The sequence below is a fragment of the Mustela lutreola genome, chromosome 6 (assembly GCF_030435805.1).
Source record: "Mustela lutreola isolate mMusLut2 chromosome 6, mMusLut2.pri, whole genome shotgun sequence".
Lineage (NCBI taxonomy): Eukaryota > Metazoa > Chordata > Mammalia > Carnivora > Mustelidae > Mustela > Mustela lutreola.
Window position 1 is genome coordinate 148835156 of NC_081295.1, and position 20205 is coordinate 148855360.

General features: G+C 41.4%; 1 protein-coding gene across 5 annotated transcripts in view; it reads right to left on the reverse strand.

Annotated features, from left to right (window-relative positions):
* The window catches only part of KIF13A (kinesin family member 13A), a 205414-nt gene that overhangs the window by 105831 nt on the left and 79378 nt on the right, over positions 1-20205 (reverse strand). For all 5 annotated transcript variants that reach the window (XM_059179425.1, XM_059179428.1, XM_059179424.1 and 2 more), the window contains exon 3: positions 14245-14257. In XM_059179425.1, the coding sequence (XP_059035408.1) occupies positions 14245-14257 (13 nt within the window). The remainder of the gene's footprint in view (positions 1-14244; positions 14258-20205) is intronic.

Consider the following 20205-nt stretch of genomic DNA (forward strand, 5'->3'; position numbering starts at 1 on the left):
GCTCTTTGAAGACCTGGCTTGTCTTGGTCATAAGCATCTATGAAGCTAAGAGCCTCCCTTTTGTCAAGCCCTCACACTCAAACAGAGGGAAGTCACCACGAAAAGGGAAGAGTGTGGTAGGCAGAAGGCAGTGTAGACCTACAAAGATGAACAGTTGCACCGTGAGATGGGGGTGAAGGAACTGGGGGCAAGGCTCAGGTTTCTAGAGAAGGCAAAGCTGGGGGTAAACTCTGACAGATAATCATTAAGAAGGAAAGGCATTCCGGGTAAAGGAGGAAGCTGGCAAGAAAGGAGAAAAGAAGGTGAACCTGACTGGCGTCGTTGGCAAGAGCAGGGGGTAGGGAAGCAATAGTGAAGAACGTGGCCAAGTGCGCTGTGGGAGGCTTCGTGCACCTTACAGAGAAGCCTGGGCTTTTGTGTGCTGGCAGATGATGGGGCCACGCTCTCACTTCGGAGGAATCACTGCGGCGGCAATGTGGGTGAGGGACCGGATGGACAGAAGACCAGAGACCAAGAGGCCAAGTAGCAAATCATTCTGATGAAGGTAAAAGGTTTTCATTCTCAGCCTCAGCGGGGATGGAAAGAAGCTGTAGTTACAGGCACTTTTTGGGGAGAGGGACAGAACCCCATACCTTATTTATTTGAGAAATAGCACCTTTACTTTGGAGAATTAGTACTAACTACCACTCCAGCCACTTGGTTCCCAGGAGGTACTGCCATGTTCTTATGGGGCACATACAATCGTATATTCTATAAATGCTTGCTCAGGGGAGGAGGCAGGAAAAGCACACAGGTGCTCAAAGTGGACTGCTCAGTTCCCTAATCTCTTGGCCATAGTTAGCTGGTCCTAAAGTGAGTGTCTGACTTGGGATTTTGGGATTTGGGACAAAGGAAGCCAAACCAGTCTCTCGCATGACCGGAGTTGTAAAATCTGGGACATGTGGAGTTCATGTTTCTAAACACATGAGCCAGAGAAGCAGACACAGCTGGAGAGCAGGGAGACAGAGAAATGAGGGGGCCCACATGGGAACGGAGACAGGAGACGGGGAGATAGGGAGAGGCGACTGCATGCGAACCCCAGCCACTTCCCGTCCTTTAGACTCATTCTAATCTTCCAGTCTGTCCAGTTTGGGTTCTGGTCACTCCCTGCTGCTAAGACTCCCGACTACTAGCAGAAGAAGTAAACATGAGAGACGGTAAAGGAAAAGTAACCAGCTGGGTCACCCCTGAATACAGGACGGAAGGAAGGGTGGGGGTATCAACAGCCGTGAGGGCAAAAGCACCACAGGCTAAAACCATCCAGAGTTTCAATAAATCTGAAAGCAGGAATGAGTTTTCCCAATCTGAGACCATATCGTAACAGCACAGAGCTTCACCTTTTACACTGTGAATGTACAAACCCATGGTGCCTAAGCAATGCAGGGCCTAAGCAACGAATGCCAACTCATCCCCACACTCCATTCTGATCCTGCTTAATCCCTTTATCACTCAGTTCTAAAATCTGCTTCACCTGTTTTACCCGTCCCCCAACTGCCTCCTCTCTGGCAACCGCCAGCTTGTTTCTACAATCAAGGGTCAGTTTCTGGTTTGTCTCTTTTTTCACTGTTTGTCTCTTAAATTCCACACATGAGTGAAATCACATGGCATTTGTCTTTCTCGGACTGACTGACTTCACTTACCATGATACTCTCTAGATCCATCTGTGTTGTTGGAAATGGCAAGATTTCATTGTTTCTTTATTGCTGAATAGTATTCCATTATACTTACATATATTTATATATACTTATATATTTATTTTATGTATTTATATTTTATATTTCATAAATAAAAACATATTTATATAATATTTTATTTATGTATTTTATTTATTTATATATTAGTAAAAAATACACACACACATCACATCTTCTTTATCTTTTCATCAATGGATGGACACTGGGCTGCTTCCATAATCTGGCTATTGTAGGAAATATTGCTGTAAACATAAGGTGCTTATACCCCTTTGAGTTTGTGTTTCTGCACTCTTGGGTAAATACCAAGTAACGGAATCACTGGATCATAGTGCGGTTCTATTCTTTATTCTTTGAGCACCACCATACTGTTTTTCACAGTGGCTACATCAGTGTGCATTCCCACCAACAGTGCAAAAAAGGTTCCTTGTCCGCTACGTCCTTGCCAAGACTTGCTGCTTCTTGTGTTATCAAGACTGTAACCATTCTGACTGGTGTGGGGTGATATCTCCCTGTGGTTTTCATGTACACTTCCCTGATGGTTAGTGTGACCACGTTAACTTTCTTATACAAAAATCCTAAACGATTCCTCACAGCCTACCAGACTGAGACCAGACGCCCAAACCCTCCATAAGCTACCTACCTTCCCAGTTTTCTTCACTTTAATTTTTAGACAGAGAGATAGCATCCGTGTGTGCGCGCGCGCGCGCGCGTGTCAACGTGTGCATTGGGGTGGGGGGAGTCACAGGGAGAGGGAGAGAACATCAAGCAGACTCCACCCTGAGCTCGGAGCCCAACATGGGGCTTGATCTCACAACCCTGAGATTATGTATGACCTGAGACAAAAATCAAGAATCGGGACGCCTGACCAGCAGAGCCACCCAGGTGCCCCCTTTCCCAGTATTTTAATGCACAACTGCTTTCCACAATCCAACCAGACTTTGCACTTCCCAAGGCAGCTGTGATATGTGAAACCAATATATTCTTGGCTTTCCTCTCTGGTTCCTGATACAGAGCTCTTAAGTCCCCTGGAATTTTGTGAGTGACACAAGGGCCTTTATTTCTGACACAGAACTCCTAAATCCCTTGGAATTTCCCTAGTGATAGAGGCCTCTTTTTTTCTAAATGAAGAAACTGCTGGTAGACTCCTAGATAGCTTCACAATGGGGGCTGGCTGCTAGAAAGACCAAGCCTTGACCAGAAGCATCAAGCCCCATACCCACCAGTTCTCTGGGGAAAGGAGAGGAGTTGGAGATTAGAATAACTGGTCATACCTGCAGGATGAAACCTCCATTAAAACAGCAAAATAACAAGATTCAGAGGGCTTCCAGGTTTGGTGAATGCATCCACGTGCTAGAAGGGTGACACATCCCAACTCCAGAGGAACAGAAGGTCCAGTGCTTAGAACGCTTCCAAACCTAGCCCTACATACCTCTTTATCTGGCTGCTCAACTGTAGCCTTTATAATAAGCCAGTAAACCTAAGCAAATGTTTCCCTGAATCTTGTAAGCCATTCTAGCAAATTCCTGAACCTGAGGAGGGTGTCCTGGGAAGCCCTGATTTGTGGCAAAGTCAGATGGAAATGTGGGTAACCTGGGGACACACAACTGGGGATTATAGTGCCTAAAGTAGGACCAAGTCCTTAACCTATGCCATCTGCGCTAGTGTCAGCTGAATTGCCTTACGGGATATCCACCTGTTGTCCAAAGAGAATCAGAGAATCACTTATTGTGGAAATGCCATACATCTGGATCAATGTTGTGACTAGAGAAACAATTTTTCTTTTTCTTTTTTTTAAAGATTTTATTTATTTGTCAGAGAGAGACAGGGAGAGAGAGCAAGCACAGGCAGACAGAATGGCAGACAGAGACAGAGGGAGAAGCAGGCTCCCTGCCAAGCAAGGAGCCTGATGTGGGACTCAATCCCAGGACGCTGGGATCATGACCTCAGTCGAAGGCAGCTGCCCAACCGAGCCACCCAGGCGTCCCGAAACAATTTTTCTTTAACATCAATTACCTTGTTTCTGTTCCTCAAATACATCTTGATTCCTGTCCCATACCTCTGCCTTTTGAAACCATACCCATACGTGAAGGAACTCCTCGAACCCACTTGTAGTTGAGAAGCCTTTCTTCCTCTGAAGTCGTAAAATACTGAGCTAGTGAATGACGTTTATCATAATCTATTTTCTGTTACCTATGGGGCTGAAGGTTTCTTTATTTATTTTTAAAAATTTTATTTATAAGCAGGGGGAGCAGCAGACAGAGGCAGAATGAGAAGCAGATGTCCCGCTGAGCAGGGAGCCCGATGCGGGGCTCCATCCCAGGACCCTGGGATCATGACCTGAGCCGAAGCAGATGCCTAACTGACTGAGACCCCCAGGTGGATTTTTAGAGGACAGGGACCACCAGTTAAATCACCTCTTCAACCCCACAACCTGCTCACACAAGACTTTTCACAGATGTTCTCAATGAATACTTGTCTATGAAATGACTTTTGAATGGATAAGAAAAAAAAATGATTCCTAGGAAAAACACACAGCAGGAAGGCAATGCTAGCACTGAGTCTACACAGAGCCACGCCCTCGGATGCGGATCTCAAGGCAGAAGTGTAAGGGACGGTGGCAGGGCTGCTGCACTGAACCGAAGCAGCCAGCACGGGCTCTGCACGGACGCCGAAAAGTTGCTGCATCCTCAGCCATGTGTCTGATCGCAACAGGGCTGTCCGACAGAAACAGGATGTGAGCCACATATGCAATTTAAAATGTTTCACGTTACAAAACTTAGAGAGACGAAATAAAATTTTAATATTTTTTACTTAACCTGATCTATCCAAAATAGTTACCTTAGATAGACTTTTCTCATCCTAAGTCTTTGATGTCTGATGTGCCTTCTGCATGTGTGGCACATCTCGGTCCTGACCAGTCACTCGGCACATGCTCAAAGCTCACATGTGGCTGCGCGGCGGCTGTCCCAGACAGCGTAGGTCTGGAGTCCCTCTCAGGGGAGGCCAACCCTTGGTTTTCAGAAATTCACCAAGTGAAGTGGGGGAGGCAACAGAAAATGCCAACAGTCATAGACCGTAAAAGGTGAATAAGATGGTGTAAGCTGTACATCACAAGACTGTCCCCTCCTTTCCTCTGAGCAATTTCTGCGAGGTCAGATTTTGGGTACACTGGTCTGACTTCTCAAAGGATACTATCGGCACTGTAATGTCATTTTCTTCTGCTCATGATTTTGCTGACAAAATTATGGACATAGAGGAGGGATCAAAGACCTTGAAGTTCAGTAGTTCCTAATCATATAAATAAAATTCAAAAACACTTAAGGTGAGCTTAATTAACAACATCGAGTTGTTCAGATAAATCATCCACCAATTTCTGAGGTAATAAACGCAACGGTGGAGAGTTAGAGGAAAAAAAGGAAGCGATCTTCCAGACCTTTCTATCTTCCCCAAACTCTTCCCTCTTCCTCCTTCCTCCTATCTTTGCTCCATAAAATCCAACAAACAGAAAACCTGCTTGACACCCACGTGGTGTAACCGAACGTACAGGCGATCAGAAGTCCTAGGACTGGAGCCAAGCTCTGTCACTGCACGGTTCTGGTCAAATTCACTCCTTCCCATCCATCTCCTCTTCGAATAAGAGGGTCTGAACGGTCTGAGTTCAGAAACTTACTCCGGTTCTGCCATGCTCCCGGGGCGCATGGAAGGTGTTCAGTAAATACCGACAGAGAGGAGAGAACAGGAAAAGGAGGAAGAACTCACTTGTTCTTCTGTGCGTTTCCATATAGCTCCTCGGGAAAGTAAGACACTTGTGCCAGACATGACAAAGCATGAAAAGTGAAGGTTCCTAGAACATGACAGACATTCTGAGGTCCAACAGGGTGAACTGGAACCTGCTCCTTTCTAAAGGCAAAGCTATTGGGACTGAGGACAAATCCCTGTTCTTCAGCAACAGAGCATGCATGATGGCATAATTACTGATTCTCTACACACTTGTCCTCTACCTCTGTACCACCTCCTGCCAAAACACAAAGTCTACAAGAAGGTGGCTCAACCAACAAGCCTTCATACCCCTAACACAAAACCCTGGACTCAAAACTAGTCGCACCGTTCAAGAAAAACACACCACCTCGATACTGAAAATTAGGAGACAAAGCCTCTTTGTTTTCTGTTTTGCTTTGTTTTGTTTTAACAAGGAGGCATAAAGCAGGTGTCTCTATGTTTGTCCAAATGCTTTTCTTTTTAAGGGAAATAGGACACATTCCTATAAATATTTCGTAAGAGCTACTGGTGAGAGGATTAAAGGTATGTACTTGGACTGTGCTAAAATTAATATGTCTCTGCTCAGGAGTCCGCACTTACAAAATGTAACATGTGCCAAACAGAACAGTCCAAGTACAAATATAAATTTCCCTTTCCACCCTAACATGGAACGTACACAAACTATTAAAAAAATTTTGATGTTGGGGCGCCCGGGTTAAGCCGCTGCCTTCGGCTCAGGTCATGGTCTCAGGGTCCTGGGATCGAGTCCCACGTCGGGCTCTCTGTTCAGCGGGGAGCCTGCTTCTCTCTCTCTCTCTGCCAGCCTCTCTACCTACCTGTGATCTCTCTCTCTGTCAAATAAATAAATAAAATATTTAAAAAAATTTTTTTGATCTAACTTTTAAAAGTTAACCACAGAAGTATCTTCATCTTCTCACCAAAAATAAATAAATAAATAAATAACACCAGAAAAAATAACTTTTAGAACAAAAGAAACCTAATTTGTTAAGAACTAGTGTCTAGGTATGCTCCTAGGTGTCACCGCCACCAGCCAGGCCCCATTGAATGTCTGGTGTCCCTTCATTTTTACTGGTTCTTCCTCCGCTCCACACTCTCCACAGCAGGCTGTTTCCTAAGGCCCAGACTACTCTCTCCTGTCTTCTGTCCGTCTCAATCCTCTCTTCCTGGACGACGTAATAGATACCCCTTCCTTCCATCTCTTCTCTCCTCCTTACCAGAATTTACCCGACCTTCCTAGGGCAGAGACTGCAAACCTTGCGCAACTGCGGGGCTTCCATACCTGATGCTTTCCCAACCATTCCCAATTCAACCCATTTTCAAACCCAACGCATCAACTTCTCCCTGCCCCAAACCAGCTCTTTCTTCTTGAATTCCGGCTGGATTTTCAGCCACTCTGTTTCAAACTCCAAAGTCCACTCTGACCCTCTTTGTTATATTGTCTCTTATATGCTCTCAGGATCCAAATCCTGGATACTCTCTTTCTGCAACATTTTGATAATCTGACCCTTCCTCTTCTCCAGTCTCCTGGCACTGCATCAGCGCAGGCCCTTCCTACCTCTCTTCTGGTACGTTTTATGGAACGCCATCTCCAGCTTCCCTACTCCTCCAACCCAAACTTTATGTTCTGCTTTCACGTTAACCTACTGAAGCAGAGCCTAAACTAGTCCACTGCTTTGGTCAAAATAAGTGGTAGAGACACAATGAAGGCATCAAGGGCCAACCCCGGCATCAAGGCCTTCCAGAGCTGGATTTGCATTCAACCTCTTTCTAGATCTGTCACCCAAGACTCCCTTTCATGTCCAGCTCTGTGCCCTGTCATTCTGTGAACACAGTTGATGCTCCTCTCTTGGCATATCCATCTACAATCAAATGACCAAATATATGTGAGGCTTTAATAAAAAGGTCTTGTGCACTTTTAAAGTATATCCTTAAGTACTGAATGTTTCTGAAGCTACTGTAAATTATCGGGCTTCTGTTACATTTTATTTTCTAATTGCTCATTAGTATAGTATAGAAAAATACAATTTTGAATTTTGACCTTTGCCCTGCCACCTTGCCATTTATAAGTTCTAGGAACTTGTTTGGAGATTTCTTAATGTTTTCCAGGTATGTGACTGTATTGCCTGTACATAAGATGATTTTGCTTCCTCCTTTCCACTCTGAGTATCTTTTATTTCTTTTTCTTGCCTTATTACACTGGCTAGGAAATGCAGTCAATGCTAAGTGGAAGTGGCTAAAATAATATCTTTGTTGTCAGTCCTTCACCAGTAAGTATGATGACAGCTGTAGATTTTTAAAGGATGCCATTAACAACATTAAGTTTCTGCGTCTCTCTAGATTGTTTCAAGTTTGTTCATAAATAAGTGTTGAACTTTGTCAAATGTTCTTTTTTTGCATCTACTGAGATGATCATACAGTTTTTCTTTTATATTCTATTGGTACAATAAATTATTTTCTTAAATAATAGACTTTTTTTTTTAATCTATTTGACAGAAAGAGACCACAAGCAGGCAGAGAGGCAGGCAGAGGGTGGGGGGAAGCAGGCTCCCCGCTGAGCCTGACACGGGACTCGATCCCAGGACCCTGAGATCATGACCTGAGCCGAAGGCAGCGGCTCAAACCACCGAGCCACCCAGGCGCCCCAATAATAGACTATTTTTTAAGCAGTTTTAGGTATATAGAAAAATTGAGCAGATGATGCAGAGGTCCCATATACCTCCTCTTGTGGTACCTCCCATCAGTTTCGTCTATTAGTAACCTGGTTAGTGTGTTATATTTGTTATAATTGATGAGCCAATACTGATAAATCATTAATAACTAATCCCCATAGTTTACATTAGGATTCACTCTTTTGAGCTATACAGTTCTTGAGTTTTGATAAATGCATGATTTTATATTTCCCCATTATAGTATTACACAAAGTGGTTTCAGTGCCCTAACATCCCACGCCTCACCTATTCACCCCTTCTCTCCTCTCACTCCCCATGGCAACCACTGATTTTTTTTTCTCTTTGAAGACAACCAAGTTTTCATTGAATTTTAATTTGGATTTAAAGTGAATCTGGCATATTGTAAGTACTGATTTAAAGATAGATACTATTAACAGTAACAATGGAAATGGCATTCTAAGAGTACAGTACCAGGGATAAATATAAAGAATATGAGACCTCTCCTGCACAACAGCTGAGTAAGAATAGTGCGAACTCACCCAAATAGTCAGAAGGGCAGCCCCTCCCTTCTCCTAATCAGTAACCCTACCTTAGAACATTTCTTAGTAAAATGCATAAAATCCCTACAATAATAGAAACAGCACATATTGCAGGTAGGTGACTATCATATTTACCATTATCACATAATCAGACAAAATTTCAATAATTAGACAAAATTTCAACAACTGCCCAAACCAACTACACAAAAAAATATTCCTTAAAATACAAATCAATGACAAGAGAATCCATGGTGCTGGTGAGGTTTATAAAATCTCATGGGCACTTCGGGGTCAAGCCAGACACACGCATCTGGATAATGGACCAGTCAGATATTTGGATTGTCTTGAGAATGGAATCAGGACACACTGTATTCTCTGGCTTAATCTAGCAAAGTGGCTCTGTCCATCAGTGAAGGGGAGTAAAAACTTAGCTGGACTCGAACCATTTTTCCTGCTCAACTGGTGAGTGTCCTTCTGCTCCAGCAAATCTCTTTCTTTCTTTCCTCTCCTCACACATCCAACCGTCGTTCTGTAGCTGCCATGTTTTGTGGGGTCCTGTCCCAGGTACACTGTAATTTTTGTAATGCCTGTAGTTTTGCCTTCTCCAGAATGTCATATAGTTGGAATCATACAGTATAAAGCCTTTTCAGATTGGCTTCTTTGATTTATCAATATGCATTTAAAGTTCCTTCATGTTTTTTCCATGGCTTGTTAATTCACCCAGTATTCCATTGTATGGATATACCACAGTTTGTTTACCCATTTACTTACTGAAGAACATCTTGCTTTCAGTTTTGGGCAATTATAAATGAAGCCATTGTATATATTCATGTATAGTTTTTGTATGGACTCAAAGTTTCAACTCATCTGGGTAAAAACCTAGAAGCATTATTACATAGCTAAATGATTAGAATATGTCTGGCATTGTAAGAAACTTTCAAGCTGCCTTCCAAAGTAGCTCGACCACTTTTCATTCTCACCAGCAATGAATGGCAGTTCCTGGCACTCCACAGCAGCTCCTCACCAGCCTTGGTATTGTCAAGAGGTTAGTTGTTCTAAGAGGTGTGCAGTGGCATCTCATCATTGTTTTAATGTACAACTCCCTAATGACATTTGATGTTAACCATTTTTCATCTGTGTGTTTCCCATGTGTACACCTTCTTTCCTGAGGTGTCTGTTCAGGTCTTCTGCATCTTTTAATTGGGTAGTTCATTTTCTTACTGGTGAATTTTAAGAGTTTTTTGTATATGATGGATAAGAGTCCTTTATCAGATATGTTTTACAAACCTTTTCTCCCAGTCTGTGGCTTTCTCTTCATTCTCTTCATGGAGACTTTGCAGAAGTTTGTACTTTTATTGAATTCTACTAATCAATTTTATTTTTATAGGTCATAATTTTGATGTTGCATCTAAAAGGTCGTCAGCAACGTCAAGATCTCATAGATTTCCCCCACACTATCTTCTAGAAGTTTTACAGTTTTGCATCTCATATTTAGGCCTGCAATCCAAACTGAGTTCATTCTTATGAAGGGAATAAAGTTTGTATCTAAACTCATTTCTCTGAATGCTAACATTCATTGTTCCAGCACAATTTGTCTCTTCTACATTTCATTTTGATATTTCTGCTAACCTATCTTCTAGTTATCTAATGCTCTCTTCAGCTGCATCAAGTCTGCTGCTAAACCCAAACACTAGTTCTCAATTTTGGTTTTGGGACTGTCAGGGTGAGAACTTCTACTGGGTTATTTTCCAAATCTGTTTGGTCACTTTTTTGTAATTTCTAGTCCTTCCCAACATTTTGAAGTCTTATCTTTTATCACTTTAAATATAATAAGCACAGTTACTTTAAAGTTCATGTTTAACAGTTTGAACATCTGAAGCACCTGTGAGTCTATTTCTACTTTTTATTATTTTTGCTATTTCCCGTTCATGTTGCCTTATCTTGTAATGCACCTCTTTAATTGTGTGCCAGACACTGTATTTTTAAAATGGTCTGTGGAGGGGCACCTGTGTCCCTCAGTTGGTTAAGCAACTGCCTTTGTTCAGGTCGTGATCCTGGAATCCCAGGAGCGAGTCGCACATTGGGCTCCCTGCTCAGCAGAGAGTCTGCTTCTCCCTCTGACCCTCCCCACTCTCATGCTTGCTCTCTTTCATTCTCTCTCAAATAAATAAATAAAATATATTTTTAAAAATGGTCTGTGAAATCTTTAGAGACTTGGGATTACACTTGCTTCTGCCAGGTGCCTGTGGGAATGTTCCATTCTAGGATCACTTTGATCTAATTTTAGTGCTTGAGACTTCCTAATCACGTAAAGAACTTATAACCACACAGTAATCCATGTGAAGGCAGGTTTAGTTCTGTTTCATCTTTTTACAGCACCCAAAGCTGCATCTCTATCTACTTAGCCAACCCTAAGTATAAAGAGTTTACCAAGGATTCTACCTCTGATAAACTCTGAACTCTAACATTTCTTTTTATGTATTTTTAAATTTTTATTAACATATAATGTATTATTTGCTTCAGGGGTACAGGTCATGAACTCCAACATTTTTGCCCTCTTAGGCTCGCCAGATCACATGAGGCAGTTAGAAACACTGGTCTGCCTTTAAGCTGCTCTATGTGAATGGCATACACTCAAAAACCAGGCTGACCTCTCTAAATTTCCACCATCTCTTGGATTTTATTTGATAATTCTTCACCAACTTGGAATTTCTCCAGTGCCTTCATGCGTAAGTTTTAATATTAGTTCCAGTCTTATCTGTCCTCAGATCTGCAAAAGTCAGAATGAGACCCTTCATCCTATGACTTCCATGAATATTATGCCTCTTGTGGCCCTTAACACAACTGATTTTATACTAAATTGTGCCTATGTTCTCCCTCCCACCCCCATTAGAATGCAGTATCAGGTCTCATTCATGTAGCATTTTGCCCCCTTCCCAGAAAAATTTCTTCTTAAATTGAACCAACCAGTCTTTCATGATTTTGTTAATTATTCATGTCAAAAAAAAATCTGTTTTATTTAGTTATTTTTTTCCATTTTTAAAAAGCAGTTTTATTTTTTATCCAAATTTTTATTTAAATTCTAGTTAATCTAGTTAATCTAGTGTAATACTGTTTTCAGGAGAAGTTAGTGATTCATCATTTAACATATAACACCCAGCACTCATCACAAAAAAGTGCCCTCCTTAATGTCCATCACCCAGTCATCCCATCCCCCACCACCTCCCTCCATCAACCCTCATTCTTGTTCTCTATCATTGAGTCGCTTATGGTTTGTTTCCCTCTCTCTTTTCTTCACCCTTCCCATATGTTCATCTGTTTTGTTTCCTAAATTCCACATAAGAATGACATCACATAGTATTTGTCTTTCTCAGACTTATTTCGCTTAGCATAATACTCTCTAGCTCCATCCACGTCATTGCAAATGGCAAGATTTCATTCTTTTGAATGAAATAATAATATTCCATTGTATATATACAATGAATAATATTCCACTGTATATATATCTGCATCTTCTTTATCCATTCATCGGTCAATGGACACTTGGGCTCTTTCAATACAATAGTTTGGCTATTGTTCATTGCGCTGTTATGAACATCAGGGTGCATGTATCCCTTCAAATCTCTATTTTTGTACCCTTTGGGTAAATACGTAGTAGTACAATTGCTGGGTTGCAGAGTAGTTCTATTTCTAACTTTCTGAGGAACCTCCATACTATTTCCAGAGTGGTTGCTCCAGCTTGCATTCCCACCAACAGTGCAAGAGGGTTCCCCTTCCTCCACATCCTCATCAACATCTGTTGTTTCCTGTGTTGTTCATTTAGCCATTTTGACAGGTGTGAGGTGGGATCTCATCATGGTTTTGATTTGTGTTTCTCTGAAGGTGAGTGTTGATGAACATCTTTTCACTCTCTGTTAGCCATCAGAATGCCTTCTCTGGGAAAATGTCTATTTATGTCTTCTGGCCATTTTTATACTGGATTATTTATTTTTGGGTGTTGAACTTGGTAAGTTTTTTATAGATTTTGGATAGTAACCCTTTATCAGATATGTCATTTGCAAAAACTCTCATTCTTTAAAATCAGTAAGATTCATTTATGTAATCATCATGAAAAACACTTTTCCCTTTCCTGTTTGCTGTAATGTTTACAGTTTCTGCAAGAAAAGACCTTATTTATTTTAATGTCTTTTTTTCCAAATATGGCTCTATTGTGTCACTTATTTCAAGACCATATTTATACTTCTCAGATATGCCTTATGACATATACATATATATATTTAAATGTGGGGATTTCACATTGATTTTACTTTGAAAATTTCATGGTACCTCTTAGGAACTATCAATAGAACCCTTCAGGAAATCACTAAGCTCTAAATACTGAATAGAAAATAACCCAGAAAATCTTTATGTATAAAGAGATTAGTGATTTTTTAAAATGTGTTTTTGTGACCCTTAATTTCAGTGCTTCTCCTTCACCAAGGAGCCATATGTCAAACTGCTTAGGATTCATTGCTTTTTTCTGTGGGGAAAGAATTAAATGCATCACAAGGTCGACAATCTGCTCTGAAAGCTCTTGGACCAACAGCAAGGGAAGGAAGAGCTACTCAGGGGGAAACTCACATCTTTCCGAGTAACAGAGACACCTTTTTGGTCGCAGCTTTTTGGGACTATGTCCACGTCAGGAAGTGCTCAGGGAGAACCTTCTAATTCCTCAGGGCTGGCTAGATGCTAGTGCTTACGTTTCTATAATATCATATATTTCCTCGTTCTTAAAAGATCTCATGCAATTTGTTCCAGGTGGACCTTCCGTGCTAGAGCTGAAACGTTAGTGCCAAGGACAATTCCTATATTGCCTTCAGTAACCATAAAGGATAATATTTAGCATTTTGGTGAGTTTCCACTTGTAAAAGCTAAGTTTCATTTTTCTTTATAGCCTGAGAGGCAAGTAAGCCGAATCTACTCTAGATGCCTTACCCTCCCCCAGCACGTCTTAGATTCTGACCATGTAATGGAGAGTGGGGGTGATCAGCCTGTCTTGATTCCATCTCAGAGACCGAAGTTATAACCAGCATTACTGGTCAGGGACTGGTTGAATTTCTCCATTCTTTTGGCACTAAGCGTCCCTTTGATACCCAATAAAATACTCACCGGTAACAAAATCAGCCTTCAATTATTCAGGAGTTGATCAGTCAGATCCCCCTTCTCAGATTCTTTCCCCCACCTACTCTCTAACTTACGGGTTACTCTCTGGTAAACAAACCACTGAAGACTGGCCAGAGCAAAGAGAACTTGCTTTGCTTTGCTCTGAGGACCAGAGCATTAATTCCAAGAATGAAATAATGATGAAAATGTTTTGCAAATCTAGAGGAGCATTCTAATTTTATGTCTTTACTGTTTTCTCATGGTTTAAATTTTAATTAAAATATCGATTTTTCTTCTCACATGGGTTACTGTGATGAATGAAGTCCTGGATGTTTGCACACTTAGTATCCACGCACACAAAATTCCACATCAACTGCTTACCTTGGGAGGTTTCCTTAATGATGGAAACAAAAATTCAGCAGCCAAAGTAGAAAGGGTTGTCAACACAGCAGCCACATCAAAGGAAAGCAATGAAAGAGAAAAAAAAAAAACATAAGGGAAACTCAGCATCTTGATAACATGATCTGAAAGGTATTCTATTTTACAAAGATGAGAAGCCAAATTCACTTTACTGCCTCAAGTGATAAAATCTGTTTAATGGGGGGACGCCTGCGTGGCTCATTGGTTGGGCAGCTGCCTTCGGCTCAGGTCATGATCCCAGCACCCTGGGATCGAGTCCCACATCGGGCTCCTTGCTCAGCAGGGAGCCTGCTTCTCCCTCTGCCTCTGCCTGCCTCTCTGTGTGCCTGTGCTCGCTCGCTCTCTCTCTCTCCCTCTATCTCTGACAAGTAAATAAATAAAATCTTAAAAAAAAAATTTAAAAAAAATCTGTTTAATGGGACGCCTGCCTGGCTCAGATGATTAGGCGTCCAATTCTTGGTCTCAGCTCAGGTCATGATCTCAGAGTCATAGGATTGAGCCCCACAATGGGCTCTGTGCTTGGTGGGGAGTCTGCTTGAGATTCTCTCTCTCCCTCTGCTTCTCCCCCTACTCCCTCCCTTTCTCTCGAATGAATGAATAACTCTTTAAATAAGTAAAAGCCACGGCTCTCAACTATTTTCCCATATTTCAACACTAAAGAGAAATTTAAGAACAAGTTACAGCCTTCTCCCACCACCAGCCACACGGTTTAAACGTTCACTTTTGCATGTTACTTTCCCAAAAACAGCTAAAATTACCACCTGGAGAAAACTCTGAAAAGCAAACAGCTTTCAAAGTAACAAACCAGCAGGCTGACCCGCTCTGCAAATGTTTTCTGTGTATACAAAATTAAAAGGCTGAACAATGATTTTTGTGCAATGCAATCCTATGACAGTCTGTAGTAGCCTTCCTGATGTGGTTGTTTTTAATCAACCTCTAGTATCACCCATTCATAAACTGTGAAATTATCATGAAATAGAAATGAGGGGGTGGGGCACCTGGGGCTCAGTAGGTTAAGCCTCTGCCTTCGGCTCAGGTGATGATCTCAGGGTCCTGGGATTGAGCGCCATATCAGGCTCTCTGCTCAGCGAGGAGTATGCTTCCCCCCACCTCTCTCTACCTGCCTCTCTGCCTACTTGTGATCTTTCTCTGTCAAATAAATAAATAAAATCTCAAAAAAAAAGAAAGAAAGAAATGAGGGAATTTTCCCCATGGCTTTATTCCTTCTCCACAAGAAATAAAATCTGGAGGGTAACAAAACGGATTTTCCAGGGCAGAGGGCATGGAAATCAAAAGGTACAGGCAAAAATAGCACAGTGACCTTTCTCCAGCACTGGGCCCAACGCTCTGCACAGAGCTCTGAGGGCCCTAGATAAAACCCGGAGCTCAGTAACAAGGGAAGAATGTCCACGGATTGTAAAATCAGGTAGACAACTCTGAAGTTTTAAATTAGGCAAAGAAAACCATGACAGTCCCATAATCTTCTTGAAATTCTATGACTGCACCAAAAGGATCCCCGTAGGTCATCACCTCAGACAGTTGGGCACAATGGGAATGCGGTTTTTTAATCTTCCAGTTTTAGAGAGGAAAACCTGGCATTTCTGGCTGCCGTCGAGTAAAACTCAACATTCTATCTACCCTTTCAAACAGGATTTTTTCTGTTTGAAAAATGCACGAGTGTGTTTCATTCTAAGAAAGCTACAGGACCTTTGCTCACTGCATAAACTTTTGAGGTTTCTGCCAAGAAATGTTCCGTAAGTGCAGCAGTGCTCTGGACGGCATCTGTTCTGAGCAGGTATAGCTATAATGAAAACATCATGCACAGTACTTTTAACTAAACCTTCTCTTATTTTACTTGCTTTATTTTTTAAGAGCCATTTAAATCACTGCTCTATTTAACAAAGGACAGACAAGTCACTGGAGTTATAATAAAGTAATCATACGAAACAGCATGGACCAAGTTAATAAAATAACCATTCCAGGGGCGCCTGGGTGGCTCAGTGGGTTAAAGCCTCTGCCTTTAACCAGGCAGGCTCTGGGATCGAGCCCCGCATCAGGCTCTCTGCTCCATGGGGAGCCTGCCTCCCCTCCTCTCTCTGTGCCGGCCTCTCTGCCTACTTGTGATCTGTGTGTCAAATAAATAAATAAATACTGTTAAAAAATAAAATAAAATAGACATTCCACATTAAGACTATGATGAGCCGAGTAACGTACTGGGGACAGAATGAGCTAACAGGACTCCCAGGGATCTCTCCAGAGTTTTCCTGAGCTTCCTTTCGGCCACGTCTGTGTAATAATCAGCAGCAGCAGCAAAGACATGCTGGTTTGTAACCGATAGTATATTTACCTCCTGAGCTAACAATAAAGCTATCCAACCTTCACTGACGTTCCAATGTGGTTTCCCTTATTCTTCTTAGGAAACCAATCTTATTTCAGCATTATAAATATTTTAAAAAATATATCCCTTTCACTTAGAAAGACAGCACATATGGGAATGGCAATATGCTTCTGCCTCGTTTTTCTGTGTTTCTCAGCACTATTTAAGAATAAATGGAGCCTGGATGGCTCAGTCCGTTAAGCACCTGACTCCTGTTTTCAGCTCTGCTCGTTATCTGAGGGTCATGAGATTGAGCCCCGTGTCGGGCTCTGTGCTAGGAGTAGAATCTGCTTGAGATTATTTCTTTCCCTCTCCCTCTGCTCCTTCTTCCCCTCTTCTCTCTCTCTTTTAAAAAAAAAGAATGGAGACTGGGGAGCATGAGGAAAAGGGAAGTCACTAAATGGACCTGCTTCTATCCACATTTACTATAACCATTTAGTTTAGAACAAAGATCCTTACTAAATAAGGAAAAGCAAGTCTCTTCATGAACCAAAACTATACTTCATTAACTGGTAAAGATTTCCTGAGATGTGAATTAAGAGACAAGCAACTAAGTCATCCTAATTCAGAACCATGATTTACTACCCCAATCCCCAGAGGCTACATGACATTTGCTGGTAGTTGTGAAGAAAAAATTTTCCAATATGAGTAATACTTATACTATAACTAAATATAGTATGCTACCCCTTGAAAAAAATGAATACGCTATTACAGTGTAAAGATAAAAGTTTTCATACATATATATATGAAAAAGAATGAATAATATAAACCATCTATCAGAAACATCAAAATTCATATTTTTAAAAATTAAGGCCTTTGGTGATTGTATCGGTAAAGGCGTAACAAAGAGTTTCCTAAACTCTCAGTAAGGTCCAGCCTGTCACAGATGATGGCATGGCTCAGAAAGAGGCGACGTCCTTGGCCAAACATTCCATCAAGTACAAAGAACATCCCTTCACATCGACCTCACAGACCCACAGGCCCAGGCTTGATGCTGACTCATCAGAAAGTGGTTCCGTGGACACTCAGGTTCCGGCCTGGGTAGCAACCAGAGCTCTTCACTGCCCACCTTCTCATTCATCTTCAAAAAAAGTCCTTGTTTCTAATCACATGATCCTCTGTAAGTTATCATGAGATTTTCGGTGTGTGTGTATTCCAAAGAAATAAACTGAGCACATTCTGATGTTTCAGAAGCCAACAAGGTTGTGTTTCTAGATCGCAGGATTTGGAGAGAAAGAAGGGATGCACTGTGGGGCTGGAACTCAATATTCCCTCAATAAATCTTAGCTGTTCTGTTTGTGGTCTCTGTGTGCCACGTCACCGGAGGACCACATGCAAAATGTAAAGAATGAAATAAAATAGAATGAGGGGGTTGGACTAGAATGTCTCCAACCTCTTCCTACTCAGGAACTGTTTCACAGTAATATATAATGTTAGAAACCCTGGTGGGAATTATTTGAGTCATTTCATAATTTTGTATGGTCCATGAAGAAGTGATTTTTACATGAAATGTACTATTTTCAGTAAGTGTATCGTTTGAAAAAAATTTCCATAACATTTGTTATATGTGAAAATAAATTTTAACTTCTCCCACTTTCCAAAAAGAAAAAGACGAAAGAAATAAAAAAAAAAAAAAAGAGGTGCTGATGTACCTGGATAGTAGCTCCACTTGGCCAAACACCAAAGCTGCCTTTCTCTCAGGATAAGCAAGTTAACGGATCTCTTCAAGGTTACTCAAACCAGGTATATTCACCACACTACCCCTGTCTTTTGCATGCCTTAATGCCATTTCTGTCTCCCCAGTTTGACCAAATTTCCCCACTTTGCGACATGGCTCAAAGCTCAATTCAATTATTTCAATTCTACAAGCATTGTTGGAGACCACCCTGGTCTTTACCACCGCTGACAGGATACCTCAGGATCTCTGTGGTCAACAAAACAGCTTAGCACTCCTTCATGCACATCAAGTCCTGTAGCCTTCAGAAATTCTATCTTTGAATCTCGCGTAGCCTTAAATTTTCAACTCCCCAAAAGCACAGGTCACGTCACGTGCTACGTAGAAGAACTCAGAACTAATTTTTTACATTACTGAGTCAAATATAATCCAGATGTGAAGATTTTCTTTGATTACCAGCACAATCCCAAAATTTGGTGGCAAGAAAATCTCGCCTGTTTTCAATGACTTATTTAAAAATAGATATTTCTGTAGACCAGCATTTCATATAGGGAAGTTCAATCGGAGGTTAACAAGGGTCAAACCCTCAAAAGCTTCAGAAGTCAACTAAATTCAGAAAGGGAATTTGATAGGACTAGAGGAGACACACACATGGAAACAGGACTGAAAAGATAAGGCAGACCTATACTGGGCCTGGTCTTGAAATGAAGAGTTTGTCCTTTAATAGGTAGTCTAGACAAGGAAAGATTAACAAACAACTGAAATAAAGCAGTATAAATAACGTATTACCACCATAACCCTATGTAGCTGTAGTGCCTTCGTCAAACCTCCCATTGGAAGATTTACAGGACAAGGCGTCTTCTGTTCACTATTTGCACCCCATCAACTACAGTTAGCTACTCAGAAGTTAGATGCCCAAACACCCCAATGTGCATGAGTCCTACATGAGTCAATACTTCAGGAGACGCAACAGATCAGTGTCTTCTGAAAGAGGGATTTCTCGTCCATGTGTTAACCGCTTTACTGATTGGACATCGAAAACTGCCATAGCCTCTATTTGAAAGATACAGAGTTAAATGACATCTGTCTCCTGGAGATGAGTCCAAGGACATGTATTTCTTTCCTTCCTCCTTTTTTTTTTTTTTTTTTTTTTTAAGTTTATTAGCAAAAGGCGTTTTTTAACATGGTATCTTCACATGTTGAGACAATGGGCCTGGGCCTGGGCCTGGGCCTGGGAGTTTCTGAGCCTGAGTCAACGTGTATTAGATTTTTTTTTTTAATCTGCTCTTCTCACAATAGTTCGGCATCTCAGCTAACAAAGGATTGCTCCCTTCATTTTTTGGTTTTGAACATTTTTTTAATTAACATATACTATATTACTGGTTTCAGGGGTACAGGTCTGTGATTCATCAATCTCACACAGTGCACAGCACTCACCATAGCACATGACCTCCCCAATGTCCATCACCCAGCCACCCTATCCCTCTCTCCTGTCCAGCAGCCCTCAGTTTGTTTCCTGAGATTAAGAGAGTTTTCTGGTTTGTCTCCCTCTCTGATTTCATCTTGTTTCATTTTTTCCTTTCTTCCCCTATGATCCTCTACCTTATTTCTTAAACTCCACATATCCGTAAGACCATGTGGTAATTGTCTTTCTCTGACTGACTTATTTTGCTTAGCATAATATCCTCTAGTCCCATCCATGCTGTTTCAAATGACAAGATTCCAACTTTTGATGGCTGCATACTATTCCACTGTGTATATATACCTTTCTCTTTTTTTTAAGATTTTATTTATTTGACAGAGAGAGATCACAAGTAGGCAGAAAGGCAGGCAGACAAACAGAGGAGGAACAAGCTCCCTGCTAAGTAGA